The 15,386-nt window shown below is 52.1% G+C and overlaps 1 protein-coding gene across 2 annotated transcripts in view; it reads left to right on the top strand.

Moving 5' to 3' along the window:
• Window positions 1–4,160: 4,160 nt before the first annotated feature.
• Window positions 4,161–15,386, top strand: part of CHRDL2 (chordin like 2) — a 31,524-nt gene continuing 20,298 nt past the window's right edge. For both annotated transcript variants that reach the window (XM_045816308.2, XM_087868164.1), the window contains exon 1: window positions 4,161–4,830. In XM_045816308.2, coding sequence (XP_045672264.1) covers window positions 4,749–4,830 — 82 coding nt within the window. In that variant the 5' untranslated portion in view covers window positions 4,161–4,748. The remainder of the gene's footprint in view (window positions 4,831–15,386) is intronic.

The raw sequence follows: 15,386 nt of genomic DNA, 5'->3' as shown, positions 1-15,386 counted from the left end.
AGGGAGACCGACATGGGGCTCAATCCCAGGACCCTGAGATCACGACCCGAGCTGAAGGCAGACACTTAACCGACTGAGCCACCCAGGCGCCCCGCCACAGATAACATGTCACAAGAGGACTACTTGAAGGAAGAAGGATCTTCTTCAACAGACCTGTATTTAGCAGCTACTATGTGCAAAGCTGTGTGAAGCCTAGGGAAGACAGCAGTCTGTGCTCTCGAGGAACTCACTTTAGAGGAGGTGACCTGAAACCCTTGATGACACAATGTGGTCACTGGTAAGTGCTCTAATGGAGATACAGAAGCATGGAGGAGAGAGCTAACTCAGACACCACCAGAGAGGCTTCAGTGAGAACTGGGCCTCCAAGTGCCAGCATCTGTCTTGTTCTCCATTGTGTCCCTAGCACAGTGCCTGGCACAGGGCTGGACGAATGAAGGAGGTAGCGATCTTGATCCTGGGGGAATAAGGCTGCCAGAGAAGAGCGGGTCGAGGGAAGGCACTAGTAAAGCACAGCGAGTGCGGAAGCAGGATGGCAGGAGGGCAAAAGAGCTCAGCACGTTTGAAGAAAGAGAAAGTTGAATGTGGCGTGAGGAGTCCAGGGGCTGGAACCCATAAGGATGCGAGTATCGAAGAGGGATTCTCTGTCTCAAATCTCCACAGAGCTCTCAAGAGACAAAAAGAGCTGGGGCGCCTGGGTGGCACAGCGGTTAGGTGTCTGCCTTCGGCTCAGGGCGTGATCCCGGCGTTATGGGATCGAGCCCCACATCAGGCTCCTCCACTATGAGCCTGCTTCTTCCTCTCCCACTCCCCCAGCTTGTATTCCCTCTCTCGCTGGCTGTCTATCTCTGTCAAATAAATAAATAAAATCTTTAAAAAAAAAAAAGGAGACAAAAAGAGTTGGCTTGTTCTGTACAGCCCTGGGGGGAGAGCTAGGAGCGAAGTGGGGAGTCACAGAAAATCGGATATCAGTTAAAGAACTTTCTAACAGAGCTGTCCACTAATGCAATAGGCTGGCTGCCTTGGAAGGCAACGAGCAAGTTCCCTAAGAGGGAAGCAATCAAACTTGGGGTAACCAATTGCTATGGGTAGATACTTTTTTTTTTTCTGATGAGATTTTGGAAGGATTGATCAAGTCTCCTTTCTTAAAGGACAGCGATCTTCACGAACAACTGTCTTCCACAACAATTCTACGGAAGATGCAGAGATTTCCCTCGAGCGCTTGTTTCTCGTGTCAATCATTGATTAAAACCCACGGCAATGGGCACGCTGCAGACTCCTCCACGAAAGAATATCTTTTCAAACCACTGAGGTCTCCGCTTGTTCACAGAGCAATTGTTTCTTTGTGTCTCAGGGACCTTGCTACGTGCTGGAAGTATAGATACAAATGAAAAAGGACCCTGCTCCCCACAGTGCTGAGTAGAAACGCAAAGAAATATTTACTCCAAAATGTAAATACATATTTACGCTCCAGCAGCTACAATACTAAGTGCTCTGGGAAACAAAAGGCAAAAAATTTGCTTTGACTGGGGAGTCTCTGGGAAGGCCTCAGAGAGGAAGGCACTTAGAGCTGACTTTCAAAAAGTTAAAAGGAATTCACTAGCTAGAGGAGGAAAAAGATGGTGCGGGCAGAAGGAAAACACATGCAAACATATGAAGTCGTGAAAATGCACAGCCGGTTTGGGGAAGTGAGTGAGTGGCGGAGCCCAGGGTAGATGGGATTGGTAAGTAGGAGCCGAAATGTGCAGTCTTGGATCCAATGCTACCAATTTTGGATTTTATTCTGCAAATGATAGGAAGCCTATCATTTTTTCTGTTATTTATTTAATAAACTTTTCATTTTGGAAAGATTTGTTTTTTCACTTTGAAAAGATTTTAGATTGATAGAAAAATGACAAAGAGAGTACAGATTTCTCATCTAAGAAGCATATATCCTCCACCCTGCTTTCCCCAATGCTAACATCTTACGTAGCCAGGGAACCTCTGTCCAGACGAAGAAACCAAGATTGGTACATAACTATTAACTAAAGTATAGACTTGGCTCACCAGTTTTTCCACTAATGGCCTTTTATTGTCCCAGAATCCAGTCCAGGATACCACACTGCATTTAATGTTATTTATTTACTTCAAATAATAGATTTTTTTAAAGATTTATTTATTTGAGAGAGAGAGAGTGCACACAAGAGCACGAGGTGGGGAGGCGCAGAGGGAGAGAGAGAGAAGCAGACTCCCCAGTGAGCAGGGAGCCTGACATGGGGCTCGATCTCAAGACCCTGAGATCATGACCTGAGCAGAAACCAAGAGTCGATTGCTTAAATGACTGAGCCACCCAGGCACCCCTCCAATAATGGATTTTAAGGAGAAAATGGTATGATCAGATTTGCCAGCGGAAACAATCAGCAGAATTCTTAGGGCACACGTGAGGAAAGTACATTGCAGGGGCCCAGCCTTGCTTAGAAGCTGTCGGCAAAGTCCAGGTAAAGGATGAGAATGGCCCCAACTCTGGGAGCAGTGAGCAGTGAGAGGAGGCTTGAGGTGTGTTTGGGTTTCATGGTAGAGACCTTTCCTGAAGTATAATGGGCAGGCTACAGGACAGGCCGATCTTAATTCACCTTTCCATCTAAGACATGAATATATGTGTACAGCAGACATGAAACAAAGATGGAGAAAGGAAAAGATCTCTGTCCCAGATCCTTGGGATGAGATTATTTCTGCAATTAAGCACTAAATTAAACTCTGAGCTCCCTGAAAGCCAAGGCGAAAAGGGAAGCATGATGACATACATAGCTCTCATTAGCTGTTAAAATCAAGTATACTCAAGGAAGAGAAAGAGACTGGCCAGATTGGAGTGGGAGAAATTAAGTCTGAAAGGCACCTAGGGGTAGATCATGCTTGTCCCTGATTCTGAGAGCTCTGGGGAAGCTCCGTCTCTGGGGATCACTGGTTCTTCCCAGTGCTCTCTGTTCTGGAGGGGATAGCCTCCAAGTACATGGGAATGGGGAGCCCAGCCTTATTGTAGGAGTTTATCTTTATAGCCAACCAGCCAGAAGTGTGCAAAGCTGGAAATGATGTTCTGCCAGAGTGGCATGTGGCTCAGCATTCTATCTTATCTCTTACCCTTCTCAGTCCTCTCCCCTCCCCTGTTCACTGGACTTTCCGATAGCTCTGCAAGACATGCTGGGCAGGAAGCTGAGGTCCAAAGCCGGTTAGATGAACTTTACCAAAATGGCCCAGCAAGGTAGGGAGAGAGCCAGAAGGACTCCGCCCTTTTGATTTCCGAGTCTGGGTGTTTCTACTAATTCAGGCACTCATGCAACACAAGGTATGGAGCACTAACTATGAGTTTCAGGGCTGTACCCACAGGGACCTCACCTTCTGGTGGGAAAGATGACACTTTGACAACCAGCTCTCACTGAAGAGGACTGAACTCTCAGAGACGTGCAGGCCTTACCTGCAGAGACCAAGGAGAGATCACATCGTGCTTCAGGAGTGGGAGGGGGAAAAGCGGAGGAAGACTTCCAGAGGAAGGGCCAAGAATCCCCCCCCCCACACACACACACTGGATTTCAACCTAGGCACAGAGCGTGTGGGTAGGAAGGGGAACTGGTAAGGTCATTCCAGGTGCCTGGAATTATGACCCCTTCTTTTTGAGATGTGAGTACTTTGACGTTCATTATCTCATTTCATCTTCGGAAAAAACGTGGAACGTATTAAGATCCCCATTTTAGATTCCGAGGTGGCGTGTCCAGGGCCACAACCAGAATTAAGGATGGCAAGTGTCCTGATTTCATCCAGAGTTACGGGACGCACCGCCCAGCCGTGAGCGCCTTGCGGTTCCCGCAGCCCGCTTCCCCTCTCCCACCCCCACATCTCATCCTTCCCCACCCGAAAGTTCCACCTGAAGCCTAACTGGGTTGCATCTTCCTGCGCTCTGGGCGCCGCGGAGAGTCAGGGGTTAAAGCCCGTGGTCCGGGTGGCCCCTTCCCCCTCCCCAGCCCTCTCGCCTCCTCTCGGCGCCGCGCCTGGAGCGTGCGTCCCGGAGACCCGCACGAGAGAGGAGGGGAAAAGTGGGCCTGTTTCTCGGGTGGCCAATCCACCGAGCCCGCGGTGCCCCAGAGGAGGCGCCAGTGCTAGGCCAGCGCCAGGCCGGGGCTGCCTGCTTCCCGCGGCAAAGTACAAATGCGCCCGAGCGCGGCGCCTGGCGCCCTTGGCGTGCACAGCCGGCCCGCGCTCAGCCAGCCCCAGCGGCCGCCGCGCCGCCGCCGCCGCCGCCGCCGGTACCGCCGCCGAGCCGGGCCCCAGGACCCCGCAGCCCTACCCCGAGCCCACCGAGCAGGGGGCGCCGGCCGCTTGTAGCCGGCGCGCCCGGAACAGCCCGCTGCTCCCGCGCGCCTCGCCCAGCGCTGCGCGCTCTGCAGACCCTGTCCTCCCCGTCTTTCTCCTCCTCCCCTTCCTCTCACCTTCTCCTTCGCTTTATTGCTTTCCTTTCTTGCCGCACCTTTCTCCATCTCTCCATCTCTCTCTCTCTCCTTTTCCCTTGTTCTCTTTCCACCCTCCTCTTATTCCCACCTTGGACCTCCCTTTCTGTCCTCACCACCTACTTCACCCTTCTGGGACTCTCCACTGTAGAGGCAGCCCTCCCTGGGTCTGCGGGTTGCTTTGTGCCCCTGTGCCTCAGTGCCCTCATCTCACTTTCTCCCGACGCCCCTCCCGGCTCAGCGCCCGGCGGCCTGGCCCTGGGGGAAGGAAGGATGGTTCCCGAGGTCAGGGTCCTCTCCTCCTTGCTGGGACTCGCGCTGCTCTGGTTCCCCTTGGACTCCCACGCTCGAGCCCGTAAGTAGGGGTGGTGGTAGGGCTGGGTAGGCAGAGGAGGGATTCGAGCCCCTGGGATGTGCGAGGAAGTGCCAGGACTCCGGACCTGTTCTGACAGCCGCCAGGGCAGCACCTGCGTGGGGAGAATGGAGACTCCTCTGCCGACCAGTATGGGCTGATGAGTGTGGGATATTGGGGGGGGGGGCTCTTGGGGAAACTTGGCAAAACTCAGAGCCAACGGGGCTGCTGCCATGGACCTGAGGATGGGGGTACTGAGGGCGGTGGGAGAGAGGACAAGACGCTGTGCGTGTGTGTTGGCTGCTGGCGGTGCTTCGCATTCTCAGGAGAGAGCCGGGCATGTCTGGCTGCAAGGGTGTGATGAAAGTGATGAAGACTAGACTACTGCCCTCAAGGGAGCCCATGGAAAGACAGAAGAGCTAACTAGATAACCTCGCTCTGCTACCCCTTGGGAGCCTCACAACACTCCCTTGAGGTGGGTGTTATAATTTGCATTTTACAGATGAGGAAACAGGTTGACAGAAGAAACTTGCTGAAGTTTACAGAGCTAGTCAGCCATCCAAAGCCCAACTCCAAATCCTACGCTCTTCCCCCTGCCCCACAGCATCTGGAAGGAACCCTGATTTGGAGTTATAAGAATTGGGAGGCAGCAAGGGCACAGGGAGGCGGAACAGTCTTCACTATCCCAGATCTTTTGAATACCAGCAGGTGGAGGGCACTTCTCTAAGCCTCAGTTTCCTAATCTCTAAAATGGGAGTCAACATCCCAGGACTGTTGTGAGAATTAAATTGGAGAAAGTATGTCAAGCAACTCGCACCAGCAACTAGCGGGCACATGGTAGCGTCATTAAAAATATCAGTCTCCTAATTCGTGCTTTCTTCACTTAGACACAGTGTAACCTCAAACAGTTTATATGATCTCTCTGAACCTCAGTTTCCCCCTGCCCCTGCAAGAAGCTGATGGACCCCCTCCCCATCCCCAGTCTCTTGGAATGCCGTGAGGATGGAAAACAAAACCAAAGATTCACTTAATGAGAAGGAGGGAGCTTATCTCAAACTCTAAAATACCTGATAAAGAAACTGAGGGCGAGGAGGGGCAGGAGTCTGCTCCAGGTTACACAGCACAGAGCCTGGGATGAAGACCCCAGCTTCCCAAGTCCCAGCCTAGCACTCTGTCCTCCCCACAGCTCAGCTCCCCCTTTCTTTTGCTGCCTTTCTTTTGCACGTGACTTTCTGGAGCTGGCGGGGCTGGATTCTGTTTCATTCTTGTCTCTGCTTGTGAGGGCAGGCTGCATGTCTGGTCGTCTCGGGCTGCCAGCAGCATGAAACTCATAGAAGTCCTCAGTAACAAGTAATGGAAAGAACTCAGTGTTGGGTTCAAGTCCTGCCTCTGGCCCTCAGCAGCTGTGTGACTTTTCATGTGTCACAACTTCTCTGAGCCTCGATTTCTTCATCTGAGACACGGACGCACCTGGAACCCAAAGGGTTCTTGGGAGGATTCAAGGAGGTGACTGTGTTAAATTCGCCAGCACAATGCCTAGTACTCAGTAAATCTCTCCTCCCCTTTCTTGGGCCCTGGAGGTTTCCTCCTAACACTTACCTGTTGTTTCTTAAAAGAGACTTACACAGAATGCCCTCCACGACTGCCTCCCTTCCTCTTGGCACAGCATTCTTAGCCCCCAAGGCTTTTTCTCCAGGCATCATTGCCCTGGATACATCTCTGAAAGATGTCCCAGAATCAGATCGTTGTGCGTGACTGCTGATGTCCTACCCACACCCCTCCTGTCAACCTCCCATATGTTGCCAGCCCTCGTCACCTTGCTGGATCACACTTCTTCCAGCAAACTTTCCCTTGCCACCCAAGCCACTTCCATCTCCTTGCTCTGTGCCTCCACTGGCCTTCAGGCCCCTCCCTACCTCTCACTGGGTCCTGCCAGAATTCTCTCTCCCCTACAGCCCGGAGCTTCGCTCCACACATGCAAGAAAACAACTCCGAACAGACTTGAATTAAGGCGAGGTGGACTGGCATTCAGAGGGGTGTGTTCAGATCCTGGGATGTCAGAGCTGAAAGAGTCTTTGAAAGTCATCAGCTTCTACCTGCAATGATCCTATCCTTCTAGTTAAACTGAAGCCCAGGAAGTGGGAGTGACTTGCCCAAGTTCACACGGCAAATTTATTAAAGAAAAGAATGAACAGATGTGTCCCTTATGGTTGTGTGCATTGGGACAAATCACTCCCCTTCTCTGAACTTCGCTTTGTCTGGTGCTGACTCTCAATCTAGGAACCATCCTATTCTGTAGTCATTTGCCAGGGTCTTATGTGGGGGTCTCTTAGGAAGGTCCTCGTCTTAGTTCAAGGAAGAGCCCGGGCCTGTCATGCACAAGAAATCTCCTGGTGGTAGCTCGGTGCTTTCAGAGGTGGTGCCGACAGATGGGAATTCTCAGCATGTCAGAGTCCCGAGGCGGCTCAGCCCTGCAGAAGGCCTGGGAGCACACAGAGCGGTTTGCTCCTCGGTTACCGCTCAAGACTATTCAAACAAAGGTTATTCTGTCCTTGGCTCTGTTTCCAGCCACAGACTGAGTTCAACCCGGATGGAGTCTCAACTCGGGCCCAGGCTGACCCCTGATCCTCAAAACTCTGACCACAGATCGCACCCTGATTCCAGGTCCATGACCTGGCCACTGGCTGATACCAATCCCGGCCCCAGGCGGAACCACAGACATGCGTGATGTTAGTCAGTTTGGGCACCCATCCCTGTGTGGAATGAGAATCTGTGTAGTATCTTGACTCCCTCTCCAGTGCTCTTCCCCCATGTCAGTGCCTCTCCATTGTGCTCTTCCCTTACTCATTGCTCCCTCCCCACCCCCCACTCTTGTGGTACCCGACAGGCTTCTGCTTTCTCTTCCTTCCTGCTGTCCAATCCTGCTTTCAGGAGACAGTTCTCAAGTAAAAACCTCAATCTCTATATCCTCTCTCCAAGACTTAGTATGTGTACGGTGGGAATCGAGGCTTCTGTCCCCAGGTGACAGGATCCCAGACTGCAGAAGCAGAGATGGGGCAGGAAGGGAGCTCCCATCGTGTAAGGTGTTATAGAGGACGAATTGGAATCAGAAGTAATTCCGACAGTGACCCCAGACAAGTTGCCTTTCTCTGTCCCTCAGTTTTCCCAGCTGTAAAGAGAGATGACTGACCCAAACAGATCATCATTGAGGACCACTCTGGCTTTCACATCCTGTGATTCTAAGATTAAGAGATGCTATTGCCTTGATTCTGAGTTTGCTCTGGGCTTTGGAAAAGGAAGTTGGGGGAGTTTGGATCTCCAGCCTGGTCGGCCTGTCCTCAGACACCAGGAGAGCGTAACTAGAAGGACTAGACCCGTAGGTGTGGAGGGAGATCCACCCTTAGGGACCCTGCCCTGCTTTTCAGCGTAGCTGCATCCCCATCTACCTGGCCAGATGTACATGGGGAAGGGGGCACCAGAGTGAAGGCTTGACGGCTGGCTCCAGGCAGGCCCCTCCCTGGGTGGGTCTAAGTGGGTCTGCACCTCCTCTCTCCCACCAGTAGAGGTCTCTGTCTCACTCACTCGCCGGCAGGCTCTGAGCAGGAGCCGGGCAACAGCTGCACAATTGCTCCAGCTGTTGCACCTGTTCCAGGACTGGCCTCTCAAGTTCCCCCAGCCACTAGCCATGGCACTGGTCTCTGGAAGAGGGATCCTGAATGCCTTGGACTCCCAAAGAGAAGGACTGGTGTGAAAGCGGTGCCCCTGGGAGGTGCAGTGCAGAGATCATCTCAGGCAACCCCTTGGACAGGATCGCATCCCATACCAGAGAAGGCTGTTAAGTCTTCTTCTGATGCCCATTCTTAGAGTCAGGATTCTTCCTTACGGCTCACCTGGATCCTTCTGTTTGCAATTTCAAGCCTTTTCTTCTGGTCCTGCCCTCTTAGGGGAGGGATGTTCCTATAAGCAACCCCGTCGGATCCGAAGACTGCCATCGGAGTTGGTGCTGGCATAAACCAATGATCTCAGGCGAGTCCTGGTCCCTCTTCTAGGACTCAGTTTCCACATCTGTAAAATAAAGGATTGGATGTCATCTCTCAATCCCTAACTTTCTAATACTGTGGATTTAAGTGTGTAGGTCCAAGGCAGAAGAGAATGTAAACGGTCTCAGGTCTGCCCCTCTGACCCTTGCCAGTAACAGGGCTGCCTTTCCTGGTTTGACAGTGCTCTCCTTTGAGGTCCTTCTATGCTCCTCCAGACCTGGCATGTGCCAGAGAAGAGCAGTCAGGTTCAGAGACGTGAGGGCCTTTTCCCTAGGTCACCCAGTTTTGCCCCTGAGGACCTGAGGTTTTCACTTCTGATTCCCTTAGGAGGCCTCTCCCATCGGGTCCCACGCCCAGAGCAAAGCTTATGTCTTGGAGGGAAGCAAGTTTGTGTGTGTGAGCGGGAACTATAAATAAAGTATGGCTGTGTGGGCGCAAGGAAAAGATGGGAACGTTCTCACATTCCTGCACAGCCAGCTCGTTCAGGTCCTTGCAGGCTGGGGACAGGCCAGCTACAGTCCCGGGCCTCTCTCCTCACACCCCACACTCCCTGCTCCCCTCCAGCTTCCCCTGCAGCCCAGAAGCTTCTTTCTGGTTGTCTTTTCTGCTTCCCGTTGGAAGAATTCCCGAACACACTACCCACTCCTAATTATCCCCTAGGGGGCCTTTATCATAGCATGAGAGTTTCAGGGCAGACTGTGGGCTAGCCTTGGATGGGACAGATTGGAAATTTTTACTTACATGTGAAGATCATGGAATTGTTCATCCCCTTACCTGCCCAGGCTCCTGACATTTTTGTATGTGGTGTTTGGCTTGGGAGTTCAGATGGCGAGAGCTGGAAAGGGGAGGTCCAAGGTTAACTCCTGGTAGGTGGCAAGGTCAAGGTGCTGAGAGGGATTTGACTATCTTATCACATGATGAAGTATTCTTTTTGTGAAGAGGTTTCCAGGATTAAGGACCATCGATCACCTCCTCTTCCAGGACCTCCCCTCTCCATTGACCCCATTCTTTTCATGATGCATTCATTCATCGAGTGCCCAACTCTGTGTAGGATCCGTACAGAGCACTTGGAGATACACAGATTAATGATATGGTCCCCGCTCTCAGGAAGCTCGGTTTAGTAAGGAAGAAGAATGCACCTAATCAGTGCTTCCAGTCCACTGACGAGAGTTGTAGAGGGCTGAACTCAGTTCTGTGGGAGCCCCGAGGAAGGACTGGCTGCTGGCCTGAAGGGTGGCATCTGGACAGGCTTTTGAAGAACAAGCATGAGCAGCCAAACACGGAGATGGAGAATCACGTTCCAAGGAGAGGAAACAGCACGGGAAGTCACGGGGCTGTGAAAGAGCCCCATGGGGCGGTGGAAGAGTGAGAAAGTCAGCAGGAGGAGGTGAGGCTGCACACGAGGCCACCGGGGGAGCGTTGCTGGAAAAGCAGGCAAGAGCCAGCTCACGACAGGCTGGGGTGACGCGGTAACGTGGAGAGTCTGTGTAGTAAAACCGCGGCCCTCAATTCAGATTAGATCAACTAAGTCCAATCACTTTAAGTCAGTATCAAGCTAGGGAAGAGCTTTGGCTGTGGCCTATCCAAGTGGACGCTTTAGGCAAGAAGGAGAGCTAGCCCCCAGTCCATACCGGCCACCTGCAGTGAGTGGCCTCCCGTGTACGGTCACCCCCACCTCTGTGCCTTTGCTGCCTGACAGGCCCTTCCCCTCTGTCTGCAGCTTGTCAACTCCTTCAACATCTGGCTCCAGCACCTTCCTTAAAGACTCTATGCTTGCACTCCCACAGGACTTGTCCCACTGTATTCACAGCTGACCCTTGAACAAGGTGGGGCTTAGGGGCACCAACCCCCCCCCCCACACACAAAAATCTGCATAGAACTTTTGACTCCCCCCAACACTTAATAACTGATAGCCCACTGTTGACTTGAAGCCTTACTGGAAACATAAACAGTCGATGAATCCATCTCTTACGTGTTATATGTATTATACAGTGTAATCTTATAATCAAGGAAGCTAGAGAAAAGAAAATGTTATTAAGAAAATCATAAGGAAAACACACGTATGTTGCTGTACTGGCCTGCACAGTACAGACCCATGTTGTCCAGGGTCAACTGTATCTTATCTGTCCATCTTCTGCGTTAGGCTGGGAGCTCCTCGAGGGTGGGGACTGTGTCTTGCCTGGTCATGGCCCAGGCCCACCGACGTGCATAAGACCTGATACACGAAAGCTCAATAACTGAGTGAATAGCAGAAAGTAATATCACTATTCCTAATGATAATAAGAAATCTTAACTAATGATAATAGCAGTCCCTGCCTCGAGGGTCAGGGGCCCGACGTCCACCTGCTGTTTAGGCCTGAAGCTGCAATCCCGTCCTGACTGCTCCTTTTCCCTCCCCACCCATATCCAGCCTGCCCTACAGCCCACCCACCGTCTTTCCCAGGTAGTCCCCAAATCTGCACTTCTGCCCGTGGGCATCGCTTCTATCTTGGTCCAGGTCAGCATGCTCTCAAAACCAGTGACTGCAACAGCCGACCCTGTCTCTCTGCCTCCAGTTTTGCCCTCCAACCCCTCCAACCCATTCTCCACTCCTGCGGCCACAGTGATAATGGGAAAATGCAAACCTGACCACAGGCACGCCGGTTTAAAGGCTTAAAACTTTTCCATGGCTTTCTTTTGCCCTCTGGGCTCTCAAGGCCCCTCGTGAGCCTCTCCCTCCTCTCTGGCCTGATCTCTAGCCTCTCTCACCCATCCTGACCACTTTGATCTCTGTATCCCAGCCCTGAGGTCTGTGTAAGCACAGGGGGTGTTGGGGAGTCTGGCTTGTGAGGGTGGCTAGGAGAGCGTGGCGAGCCACAGGTTGGTAAGGTTGGAAATGACACCTGGGAGGTTTGACCTCAGTGGCAGTTACCATGATGTTCATGCCCTAATGGGTGCCTGGGGGCTGCCCGTAGAATTATGGGAGTAAAAGGAATACCATGAGAAACAGACTGTTAGGGAAGTTTGGGGTCAGCACCAGGATGTGTTTTTTGTTTTATAGCCGACCATTTAATTGAGTATCTAATATGTGCCAGGCACTAGGCATATTACATGTATTATCTGATTTAATTCTACAATAACCCTGAGAGGTAGAGATTATTACTAACCCCATTTAACAGCTATGGAGACTGAGGCCTAGGGTGATGAGGTAACTTGTCTAAACTCAGGCTTCAGATAAAAGCCAAATCCGGGGCACCTGGGTGGCTCAGTTGGTTAAGGGTCTCACTGTTGATTTCGACTCAGGTCATGATCTCAGGGTCATGATCTCAGGGTCGTGATCTCAGGGTTGTGAAATAGAGCCCCTCATCAGGCTCCCCACTGGGCGTGAAGCCTGCTTAAGAGTCTTTGTTTCCCTCTCCCTCATGCCCTTCCTCGCCCCAAAAAAGCCAAATCCAATTGAACCCCCACTTATCTGATTCCAAAGCCAGGGTCTTTGGACTACATACACACCTCCACCGAGTGAGGAGTTTTGAGGGGTATGAGACCTGTCCAACTTTAATTTTCTCTATCTCAAGCCTAGAAGAGGGCCAAGTGTCCTTTTCAATGAAAACTTCCTCCACTACTGTCTTTTTTCTGGATTAAACATCACTGCTAGGGGCCATTAATTCCTAAAGATCCCTGAGAGGAAGCCCAGTGCCCCCCTGAGTTGGGGAGAGAGATGTGGGCACAGGTGGATGGGATGACGCATGGGGTAGGTGGAGAGGGAAGTAGGGCAGGACCAAGGCTAGGGCAGGTATGGGAAGGCCAAAGAAGACCAAAAGGAATAGATGGGAGAGGAGGGGATGTGACAGACAAACTTTGCCTCCTTCTTCATGCCACTCAGGATCAGCCCCACTGGCTCCCTGAACCTTACCCTAGCCCACGTCGGAGCCCCTGAGAACCTGGGTGTACGAGACCATCAATACATCCTAAATCATGGCAGCTTGAAATGATCAGATCTTAGAGCCACAAAATTGTACAGTTCTAGGAGCTGCATGTTCTCATGAAATGTAGGCTCTTGGAAGCACAGAATTCTCAAATCTTGAACCTTAGAAACCTAGAGTCTGGGAGTCTTAGAACTGTGAAATCCTGGATTCATAAGCAGTATCTGTGCAGAAACCTTTGGAGATCAAAGTTCACCTTCCCCCTTATTTTGCAGGGGAGAAACTGAGGCTCAGAGAAGGAACAGTATTCCTCATTGTCACACAGTGAATTCATGGCACAAGGAGCTAGAGCTCCTTCTACCAACCATTAGCAAGGATCGGGGTTGACACCAGGACTGCAGGGATGGAGGCGGATGTGGGCTGGCCATTCCTCCCTCTGCCTGGTTGTTGGCATGCCGCGCTGGGCACTCACCTCCCTTGTATAAGGGGGAGCCCCACGCAATGCCACCCTGCCTTGTGCCTCTCACGTTGGAGGGTGTGGTGGGCTGGGGCTGTGGCTGCAGGAGGCCTCCTGGGGTTGCGGGACTGACCTGCCAGGCCCCCCATGTTCTCAGCCGCTGCCAGGGCTGTTGGTGGGGCAGGCGGCCTCCTGGCCTGGGCATGGGCTGAGACATTTTCTGTCTCCATGCTCTGATCAGGCAAAGAGGGGTAGGGGTGCCAACTGGCACAGGAGCCGGGCTGCAGGGCCACCCCAAGGAAGGTGGGAGAGGGTTTCTTCAGCAACAAGGCTGAGACCTAAGGCTGCGTGGTAGTGGTAGTGTCGCAATCGGCCCCTCCCTGGTGGGGGGAGGGGACTGAGGAAGAAAGACATTATTCAGTCCTTGGAGAGTTGGGCTGGCTCTGACAAGCACCCCAGCTGGGGCTGTGTCCCGCCCTCCCTGCCAGCAGAGCCCGAGAGATAAACACAGCTCATTTGATATGGGCCAGCCAGCCGGGGGCCTTGCTGGGAAAGGAATCTGCTCTCTGGTCCCCCCCCTCTACTTTGGGGAGCTAGGGATGGGACAGAGAGGAAGCTAAGCCGTGTGCTCCTTGGGTCCCCAGCAGCCACGGAAGGACAGACTCTGGAGGCATCATGACTGTGGCCTCAAATCTTTGTTCTGGGAGGCCCGAGAAGCAGAGCAGAAGCAGTGCAAGGAGCCAGGGGCAGGCCGGTTCCAGCTTCTTCCAGAAGCTTCCAGCTTCTTCTTACTTCTTACAGGGGAACTTTCTAAAGGTTAGGACTGGCCCTGGAGGTCCTCTCCTTTGGAGGCTTGTGCCCGGCAGTACCCCAGCCCACCCCCAACACTGAGAGGGAATTCCTGCCCTGCCGTCCTGCTAGGGTGCTGCTTAAAATCCTCTGTGATTCTATGAGTTCAAATGCCTCAGAGAAAGATCTAGAAAGCAGGCAGGAGGAGGTGTGAAAGGCAACCTCTAGATTCTAGACCGGTGGGGGACTAGGAAGGAAAACAGGGAGTAGGGTATGGCAGCCGCTGAGGCAGAGAGGAGCCCCTGTGGGCCTGGGCACAAAGCCATGGAAAAGGGAGGCAAACTGCAAGGAGCCCTGCCTGAGGGTGGAGTCCTGGGTTCCAATCGCTAGCCGGATGGCCTAGGCAAGTCACTCAGGCTCTGGATCTTCAGTTTTTCCATCTGCTTTTCTCAAAATGATGGTAACGATCCCAGTAACCCTGCTTAGAGGGACAAGATCATCTGTTCAAGATGACCCATCTTGCAGGGTCATGGTAACCACAATTATCATAATAATAGCATTCAACAAGTGTCAGGAACGGGGCTAAGTAGGCACTTGACAAGCATTATCCAATTTAATGCTGAAAACAATAATGTCAATGGGCTAATTAAGTAATTTATGAAAAGAGAAGATAGTCAATATTGGCTCCTTTTTCCATAGCTCAATCTCATTTAATTCCACAAACCTTCGGGGACACTTCGCTTGTGCTGGGCACCCCACTTTCACCCTATAAGAGGTAACTTATTCTTTAGGTAGAGTCTTCCTGTAGGGATAATAGCATCCCTTCTGGCTTGTAAAAATCACCCGCTACTTGTGAGGAGTGGGGGTGGCAGGGATAGGGCCAGAGGCTGCAGGGTGGGGCGCGGGGCCCTAAGCCTGACCTGGAGCCCTGAGCGAGGGCCAGGCGTGGTGAGCCAGTAAGAGCGGGCGGGGCAGGCAGGGTGGCTGATGGGCTGTGCGAAGTGAGACACAGGTCGTTCAGGAAAGCAGGCTTGCAGGACAGGTGTCTAACCTAATGAAACAACCTCCCCTCAATCGTTCTTAGAAGCATTCCATTATATATTGACAACTGATATGCAGATCATAAAAATAGCCAATCGACGTTCCGTCATAGTAGTAGCAATGACCATTTTTAAGGATATTTAAAATCGGCTTTCTAAGCACCTTTCACTAGGTGGCCCTTGTTTTCCCAATTCAAACACTTTCATCACAGCTCGCTGAGCGATAAGGACACGGTAGGCTGTGAAAGCAGGAAAGCTGCTGTGAGTGGCTTGATTGAAAAGGTGGGTCACAGGACCCGGAGAGAAGGTGTGCGTGTGTGTGCGTGCATGT

The sequence above is a fragment of the Ursus americanus genome, chromosome 16 (genome assembly GCF_024610735.1).
Source record: "Ursus americanus isolate L20-20 chromosome 16, mUrsAme1.1.p, whole genome shotgun sequence".
In the NCBI taxonomy this organism is placed as follows: domain Eukaryota; kingdom Metazoa; phylum Chordata; class Mammalia; order Carnivora; family Ursidae; genus Ursus; species Ursus americanus.
Note: the sequence above shows the minus strand (reverse complement) of the source record. Positions and strands in the feature narration are given on the sequence as shown.